This window comes from Lepus europaeus, chromosome 7, assembly GCF_033115175.1.
Source record: "Lepus europaeus isolate LE1 chromosome 7, mLepTim1.pri, whole genome shotgun sequence".
Classification (NCBI taxonomy): domain Eukaryota; kingdom Metazoa; phylum Chordata; class Mammalia; order Lagomorpha; family Leporidae; genus Lepus; species Lepus europaeus.
Window position 1 is genome coordinate 16,813,095 of NC_084833.1, and position 9,895 is coordinate 16,822,989.

General features: G+C 37.9%; 1 protein-coding gene across 1 annotated transcript; it reads right to left on the bottom strand.

Moving 5' to 3' along the window:
* Positions 1-1,713: 1,713 nt before the first annotated feature.
* On the bottom strand, positions 1,714-2,655 carry LOC133764327 (olfactory receptor 4C45-like). The gene has a single exon (XM_062197996.1). It carries the CDS (start codon positions 2,614-2,616, stop codon positions 1,714-1,716), a length of 903 nt encoding a protein of 300 aa, XP_062053980.1. The 5' UTR covers positions 2,617-2,655.
* Between the last annotated feature and the right edge of the window lie 7,240 nt (positions 2,656-9,895).

Consider the following 9,895-nt stretch of genomic DNA (forward strand, 5'->3'; position numbering starts at 1 on the left):
GGGGAGGGGAGGAGGAACAGAAGAGGGGGAAGGCGGAGTGGGGGGAAGAGGGAGAGATCCCAGTTCCATCCACTCTTGGATTGACTGAAACCAGGACCCAGAAACTCAATCGAATCTCTCATGCATTTCGCTTACTTAAAAAAGTTTAAATCATTTGATTCTTATTGTTTAAGGAAGACGGAGAGGTAAAATAATTTGCTTACATTTGTAAGCCTGATTAATATTGAAGACAAGATATCAGTCCTATTTGATTTGAAACACCTAATCTCTGACTTTAGTTCATTTATTTCTGAATCATTTAGTGCTTTATTACATTCATGGTGTGGATTCTTTGCTGTAACTCAGACATTTGATCATTGTGGTCAGGTTCCTTACCCATCTTCCCTACATCACTTTAATATCCTATAAAACTGTTTTGATTTCAGAGCCTTCTATTCCTTTGTTGGTATCTAAAGCCAGACTTCAATGTAGAGACTTTTCTGTCTAATCCACAGACTTTATCAACCGTACTCATTTTGTTCTAGTCAATATGCTCCTAGTGCTTTTTTTTGATAATTGCATCTCACAAAAAAATTGTGGCTATTCAATTTTTAAAAAGAATATTTGATGGGAAAGTACTTACTTCTCTGTGTTTTAGTAAGAAAAACAAATTTTTCATGTTTCTAAAGGAGCATTTTTAAAATTTCTCACACTTAAGAAGATATAAAAATTATATTTTGAAGAAAGTACTTTTTTTACATTTTACTCTGTTTATTTTTTAGCTTTAAAATTTAACAATTTGTAGCATTTTTCCATATTCACATCATATATAGACATTATACACACATATGCTACTTTTTTCTTGAAAACAGAATTACTAAAATCACAAAGTGAGGGATTCATGATAATTGAAAGATGAGGAAAGAGGGTAAATTGTCATGTACATGCATGATTTAGTGAAGCAAAATTTATAGCAATATTCCAAATGATGTGACATCCACCCAATTTTTATACTCTCTCTCTATTAGCTTCTACAAATAAGAGAAAAACATGTGATATTTGTCTTCCTGGATCCAGTTTATTTCACAGAGTGTGATGATGTCCAGTTCTACCCATTTCATTGGAATACATTTTGTGCTTTTAATATTGTTTGCTAATGATTTGATAAAGTTAAGATTGAAAAGTCACAGTCAATTTTTCAAAATGAGAGCATGCACAGTGGCATCCAAAATATTAAAAAATTCTGACATACTTGACTTCATTTCCTCCCACAGTGGTGTCTCATCTTTTACATTGAAAGTTTATTTTAGTTGTTTTGGTGGGGATGAAAAGGATTTAGGAGTGTCATGTTGATCTCTTTTATTCCTGCATTATGGAACTATTATGAATTTGCCAAACTTTTATAAAATATTAAAAATTACATTTTATGATTTATGTAAAGATGAATATAATCAGGTTGCTTTTCTGAATCTATTCACTTCTTCCTCTAATTTTAAAATAAACTAAGCAATTTCCAGGGCTGTGAAAAATGTGTTGGGCTCTAGCCAATGCCTTCGGTGCCTTGGGAGACATCAGCTCTGTCCAGTATATCAGATGCATAATTGAAGTTGACCCACACAAGGTATTTAACTGTCTCAATTTAGATGAACCAAAAAGAGAACAAATGCCAATGAAAATCACTAGATTTTTTTTTTGCTTAAAAATAAAATCACAAGATTTATTTATCCTCAGTTTTCATGATTTGCACCAGAGCTTCTTCATAACATTTTTCACTTCTGCATTTCTGAAAGTGTAGATTAAAGGATTCAGCAAAGGAGTTACTAAGAAGCAAAACACAGTCACAGCTTTGTCAGTGGGGAAGATGGTCATGGGTCTCAGGTACAGGTAAGTACAAGGTACAAAGAATAAGATGACAACAGTGATATGAGAGGCACAGGTAGACAGCGCTTTTTGACGTCCTACAGTGCTATGAGCCCTCACGGAGCGCAGGATGATGACATAGGAAGCTACCAGCATAGGGAAACTGAGCAGACATACTGCTCCACTGTTGACAGCAATCAGGGGTCCCAAAGTGTGAGTATCAGTGCAGGCCAGCTGTAAGAGGGGCATGAGATCACATGCAAAATGGTCAATGATGTTGGGGCCACAGTATGGTAACTGGACCATAAACAAAATCTGGATGCCTCCATGTAGAAATCCGATGATCCCAGCCACACCCACCAGGGAAGCACACACAGGTTGGCTCATGATGGTCAGATAGTGCAGGGGCTTACAGATGGCCACATAGCGGTCATAGGCCATGACAACCAATAATATGACCTCAGCTCCAGCAAAGAAATGTACAAAAAATACCTGAGTCATGCATCCATTGAAGGAGATGGTGCTCTTCTCAGAGACCAACTCAAAGATCATTTTGGGTACTGTGGAAGAAGAGTAGAAACCGTCTATAATGGACAGATAGGACAGGAAAAAGTACACGGGAGAGCCCAGGGCGGGGCTGACGAAGATGGTGACTGCGATGAACAGGTTACCTGCCAGTGTGATCAAGTAGGTGACTGAAAACACAGCAAATAGGAATTTCTGCAGTTCTGGATTCTGGGTGAGGCCCAGCAGGATGAATTCTGTGACATTGTTCATCCTTTCCCTCAGTTTAGGTTGATTTGTGGGTATAGTGTTTGGAAGATAACCACAGTATTTCTCAGTGATAATTTTTTTAAAGTTTTGCAGGCTATATTCCTGAGGAATCCCACTTGGCTAATCTACTGACAACTTAGTTCCTAAACTTTCTTTCTCTTTTTTTATTATTTTATTTGAGAATCAGAGCTACACACAGAGTGAAGGAGAGGCAGAGAAAGAGAGAGGTCTTCCATCTGCTGGTTCACTACCCAATTGGCCACAATGGCCAGAGATGTGCCGATCCGAAGCCAGGAGCCAGGAGCTTCTTCTGGGTTTCCCATGTGGGTGCAAGGGCCCAAGGATTTGGACCATCTTCTACTGCTTTCCTAGGACATAGCAGAAAGCTGGGTCAGAAGTGTAGCAACCTGGTCTTGAACTAGTGTCCATATGGGATGCCGGCACTGCAGGTGTCAGCTTTGCCCACTACGCCACAGCGCTGGCCCCAGTGATAATGTTTTAAAGCTAATATGAAAGTACCTAAGACCCTTTAGTTCTTGTCTCTGAGGTCGTTCGTGCCACACTTGCACTCACTTTTTCGGTCTTCAGATAGTTTTAAGAAGCAGAGAGAGGTTAGATTTCTCCTCCTTTGCATTAACTGAATAGTGACAGCACCTTACAAGTACCTATATTAAAACACGTGGTATTATGAATGTGTCTCTGCATTGACTTGCAAAGTTTTTGACTCTAAAAAGTCTCCCAGATGGCTCTCTTTCAAATTTTGGGACAATGTTCATCAGCAACAATTATGTTGAAATTATACTTGTGTTTTGGTCTGAATGTTTATAGATATCTATTTGTTCTTTTCAAGGTCATCAGTGTATTAGATATGGATAAGCTTATGCCTGCCTGTTATGTGATCTATGATTCCTTTTTGTAAAATGAATATACATGCACTGAGCAGGGACAGAGCTGTAGTTGCAGTGTTTTTCATTGATATAACAATTGAGCATAATTCACTCAACAGCCCTAGTCTTTCATGTTCATTCTTTCCACATCGGTCCACACAGACTAAAACTGGTGCAAATCTCCATGAAAAGTGCACAATACCTCTCAAGTATATTTTCTTTTCAATTCATTACATCAAATATAGAGTTAACCTCTGATTAGATATATTTTCCCTTTCACATGATAGATATAGAACTAAATGACACTTGAAATTCCCTGAGTTTTCTATTGGTCAGACATAATGGTCAGGATAATATGGTTCTTCTTTTTAAGAAGTATTATATATATATATATATATATATATAAAATTTTAATAAGGGCATGGACATTAACAGTTTTTACTCCTTCTCCTCCCTTTCTCCAATATCTTTCAAAAACTATAGTAATATTATTTTCCTCACATTTCTGGCCAAGATTCTAAGTTCAAATCAACAATTTTTTAATCTTCCTTATATGAGACCAACATACAATATTTGTCTTTCTGTGTTGGGTGACTGTATTTTACAACAACATGTATGTAGACTCCAAACATGAAAAATGAAAAGGTTCATTATCTGGCTTGACTGGCTTATGCTGTGCTTAAGTGCTAAGATACTGCACTGTCCTCCACAAAATATACAAGTATTATACACCAACCAAAAATTTAAAAACAGAATAATAAAAAAATTCCTGGACACAGAGGTTAACATCATGACCTCTCTGTTTCAGCAAAGAGAGGAAAACTTTAGCTTTCAGGACAGCTCAGTGTTGTTTCCTCTGTATTTGTAGGTTCTCTAGATGGAGACTATGTGAGTAATCACTCCAAGTAGATTTCATTCATGAATTCTAACATGACTGTGGCAATTTGGAGGCTATGAAAAGGTCAAAGCAATTCCACACTATTGAAAACTGAAATTCATGAAATCAATGTCTTTAGTGAGGCACAAACATTAATCATAACATTATAAACACGACGTCAGTTGTTCTTAACAGAGTCTGGTCTAATAGAATTATGGATTGTGTTTCCTATTGGTGTGTGGAATTAAATGACACATGGAGTTATCCTGAGTTTCTTATTTTCAATTTCATACTACTCTGTAAGTCACAAAATGTAACTCTAGAAACTAGTTGAGTAAAAGTAAGTAGGATAATTTAAATTAATTTGCTTACATTTGGGAATAAAGATTTACCACTGACCTTGGGTCTAGTTCATTGTGGAGTCCTCTGTCCTCAGATGGAGTCATCAGTTTCTTCCCTCCTGGCATATGCAGCACAGTCATCTGGCTTGATTGAGAAGCAGGACACTGAAGTTCATATCGCTTTAGACACGTCGTCCAAGTGTGGATATCGTGGTTTAGTCCTCATTGTCAGCCTGCATTATGCAGAAAATAACCATTTTCATTTTTGAAACTACAATAGCTCTGGAATTAATTTCCATTCATATTCTTAACAGGATACTTGAAGAAGTTCATGGAAAACTGAAGGAAAAACTTTATTTTTGTGTAAAAATGTTGAAATCCATGCATTTGACAGGACTTCATCAAAAATTTATGTTAAGAAAGAGGCATAAAATTCATTTTTCTGTACCGATAGAGACACCTTTTAATTTCATTGCCACTACAAACATTGTGAAGTATAAGCAAGTCTTCAAAACACATATAATGTTACAGATACTTTAGAGATCCATGTAACCAAAATTGAAAACTATGAGAATGTGGCAACCACAGTTAATAATAATGTATTACATATTTCAAAATTATTAAAATAGACTTTTTAACCAATCTCACCACCAAAAATACATGATTGTGAGGTTATTATGGATATGAAATCATATTCATCCTATCCTTTTATAATACATCAGTGGATTACATCAGTGAGAACAATGCCAAATTCTTCAAAATCAGGATGAGCTAGCTCATGAACCCTAAAAACTAATTTAATCAAATCCACCTGATTGGATTCAATCAAGTTTGTCAAATTTTTGTTTGCTAAAGAGTTCATGAACAATGTGGTGAGAAAATTCCTTTCATTCTGGTTGAAATCCCTCTTCCAAGTATTTCTCTAGAAACAGAGCCCAAGAATTATATTCCCAAATGTTAGGCTTCTTGTTAGAAGACTTTGCTGGTGTCATTTGCTCGCGGATCCTTTTTAGTAATGGCTCTTTGAGTTTACTAAAATGTTTAAGTAGAGTCTCACAAACTGCAGGATTTGGTAATGCACTGACTTCTCCAGTCCTCAGAGAATGAGTAACAGGCTCCTGGGAAACCTTGCCAGAGTGACAATTACGGTCCTTTATTGACTCCCACTTGGTACCCAGGAAGATCATTAGAGGCTATGTTTGCAGAAACAGTTGAGCTTGGGATAAATATGCCTCTGGGTATAATTTAGGAGAATTCTTGGGTAAGACAATTTGAAAACCATAATTGTAGACCATTTTTCTCCTTATGACTTTGACTAATGTAGTTTCAGGTTTGGATGGGGTGGCTTTAGGCCTTAGGCATAGGTCAGAGTTCAGACAACGTTTCTTTATGAAAACATGGCTGGTTCATGCTTGAGAATGAAAGTGCCAGTCTTCAGGGTTGTGTGCCCGATTATGCTGGAATATTGTGGCATTTTTATTAGTGGTGACTGAGGAGACATAGATGGCAAGAGTCCCACCTACCATAGATTAGATAATGTGAGATATCCCGGTTGCTCCTTTCCCAGTCCAGCTCTCTGCTGTGCCCAGGAGGTCAGTAGAGAATGGCCCAAGTACTTGGGCCCTGCACCCACGTGGGAGACCAGCAGGAAGCACCTGGCTCCTGGCTTCAGATTGGTGCAGCACACCGGCCACACCAGCCATTTGGGGGTGAACCAACGGAAGGAAGACCTTTCTCTCTGTCTCTCTCCCTCTCACTGTCTAAATATGCCTGTTCAAAAAAAATTCAACAAGTAATAAGTAGGAAAATCACTCTTCCTCAAGAGTATAGATAAGGACTGTAAACAATAATCAGATCTCAAAATGTCAATATACATTACATTATTGTGATTAGTATATTAAGTATCACAAAGTTTTAAAATTTCAGTTCTCAGATGGCTGGTTTCTGACACCTTATTTCTCTCTTTTCTAATTTTTTTATTTATATAAGTAGAACAAATTTCATGTGTTTCATATATACAGATTTAAGAGCATAGTGATACTTCCCACCCTACCCACCCTCCCACACACCTACTCTCCCTTCTCCTTTCTTTCTTAGTCTTTCTTTTCATTTTTACAATGACGTACTTTCTGTTTATTGTACAATCATAATCTCAACCTTTCACTAAGTAAAGAATTCAACAAATCATAAGAAAAAGACACAGTGAGACCATGATTCCATGAAAGTCCCTGATGCTTGTTGGAGTATGATATTATCTGCACATTGAAGGGGTAGTTACCGTATTCTGACTTCACTTGCGACGGTTCTTCTAGAAATCCTAAGCAATGTGTTTTGTCTGAGATGGGTTATGGTCAATCTGCCATGTTGTATACATCACCAAATTATATTGAATCTCATAAATACATATAACTATATGTCAATAAAATTTTTAATTAAAAAGGCATATAAATAAATGTGAAAAATATACCAAGAAAGAATGACAGAATCTGTGTGATATTGATAAGTAAAGAGATGAATAAAATAATTGATTATTTAGGATAGAGCTAAGGGTGCTACTTCAATTTTTTTTTTCTGGTCCTGGAGATCAAAAAGGTCAGTCTGACTTAAAGATAAAAGTTGATTGTAAGAAAAGTGACTCCCATGCAATATAACAGTCAATTCTTTACCACTTCAGAATCCAGCGGAGGGAAGATAGTGTTGGAGCCTTTTTATATAGTGTTTCTATTCTCCACTGTGATATCTCTGTACATGAGTGCTCAAATGAGTGTGATTTCTCAATCTCTATATGAGAAACTGATCTAAATCTAAGAATCAGCATTTCTCCTTTGTAAGGTAGAAAGAAAGTTATATTCCCCCAACATATCAGGAGAATCTGACATCCAGGTAATCACTTTTTTAAAAGTTCATATGTCCGTGAATTTCATATCCTGATTTCTGTGTCTCCTGAGTCAGCCATTACTAGAAATATCACAAAAAGGGCTTGAGACTGTGGTAAGTGGATTAAACTGCCACCTGCAACTCCATCATTTCATACTGCAGGGCCAGTGTGAGGCCCAGCTTCTCTAATTCTCATCCAACTTCCTACTAATGTGCCTGAGAGGGATTTTATGATGGACCAAGTGCTTGGGCTCCTGCCACCCATATGAAATATTGGGTTGGAGTTCCTGGCTCCTGACATCATCCTGGCCCAGCCCTGACTGTCATGGCTATTTGGGAGGTGAACGTGCAGGTGGGGGAACTCTCTCTCATTCTCTCTCTCTCTCTCTATCTCTCTTTTTTTGACAGGCAGATTTAGACTGTGAGAGACAGACAGAGAGAAAGGTCTTTTTTTTTGCTGTTGGTTCACCCTCCAATGGCCGGCGCGGCCGGCGCACTGCACTGATCCAAAGCCAGGAGCCAGGTGCTTCCTCCTGGTCTCCCATGTGGATGTAGGGCCCAAGCACTTGGGCCATCCTCCACTGCACTCCTGGGCCACAGCAGAGAGCTGGACTGGAAGAGGAGCACCTGGGACAGAATCCGGTGCCCCGACCACGACTAGAGCCCGGGGGACAGTGCCACAGGCAGAGGATTAGCCTAGTGAGCCATGGCACCGGCCTCTCTCTCAATCTCTCTCTCTCTCTCTCTCTCTCTCTCTCTCTCTCTCTCTGCATCTCTCTTCTTTATCTCTATCTCTCTCTCCTCCCTCTCTCTCTCCCTTCCTACCTCCTTCCTTCCCTATTCCTGTATGTAACTACACATTTCAAATAAGTAGATCTTTTGGAAAAAAGTCACAAAAATATCACAATCTTCCAGCATAATGAAGCACAAAACCTTCAAGAACGGAACATTCATTTTCAAGGAACCGTACAATTTGGACCATTTATGTTTTCAGAAAGAAGTCTGGTTTCTGATTTCTGACCTATGCCTAATTCTATTCCAGTCACTAGGACAGACTTGCTATCTTCACAAGTGGCAAATCTACAATGAAGATTTCAAATTAGCTCACCAAAATCCATAACTAAGTTACACCCAGAGACATGCCATTAACACAAGATAACTGCATTTCCAAACCCAGCCTCTAATGATGTTCCTGAGTACGAAGTAGGAGTTCGGTACAAGACCTTCGCTGTTGCTTTGGCAAAGTTTCCAACTAGCCTATTACTAATCCTCTGAGGGCTTCAGAAGCCAATGCACCACCAAATCCTGTGGTTTGTGAGACTCTAATTAAACATTTCCCTAGAGTCAAAGAGAGACTTAAATAAAAAGGGCCAGGGAGCGAGTCACAATAGCAGAGCTGTTTGAAGACACAGATCTTGACCTCTCTTTCTAGGGAAACATAGATGAAGAACTGGAGATGATGGCTCAAGCACCTGAGTCCCCAGTACCTACAGAACCTTGGCATTATTCCCATCAGTTTTAAATTGGATTGACTATGCCTCTAACATGTCTGGGAAAACATTTCTATTTTGAAGGACTTATACTCTCATAAGATGCCAAAAAGGTGAGTAGAATTTAAACCCTAGACCTATCAAACTTCCCTAACTGAACCAGCTCATTTCTGAGTAAATCCATACTGATAGTAGGAACCAAAAAAAAAAAAAAAAAAAAAGTTCAAGTTTGGGAGAGTTCTCTACAGACACAGCAACTTCAATCTTCTTATCAACTCATGAAATTAATTCGTGGATGTCAGAAGCTGATGAAATTTATGACTTGGTTCATCTAAAAATTAGGAAACCACAATCGACTAGACCAAAGCCAGTCATAACTAATTTTTCTCAATCTTTAAGCAGATTAACTTAATTCAGCTTATTTATTCTCATTTATTCTTTTTGAAGTTAGATTCTATGACTGTAAGTACATAGGTATTTCTGGAAACAAATGGGATGAGGTGGTATACCAGTAAATAAAACAATATCTATAATACTCCCAGTCCAGACACAGTTAAAAACTGAGTCATGTATTCAACATTGTGACTGACAATTTCTGCTTCACTAAAGACACTGATTTGTGGATTTCCCTTTGGAATAATTTGAAATTTGCCCTATTTTTATGATTTTTATGTTGTCACTTTGATGTCAGAATTTGCAAATTAAATCTGTTTGGAGTGATTAACTACAGAGTCATCACATCCAGGAATTATTGATAGAAAACAACTCAGACACTGGGGTTTCCTGAAAATTAAAGAAAGTTGTCCTCAT

Coding starts and splice junctions, on each gene's coding strand:
- LOC133764327 (XM_062197996.1), bottom strand. CDS start 2,616: ATGAACAATGTCACAGAATTCATCCTGCTGGGCCTCACCCAGAATCCA.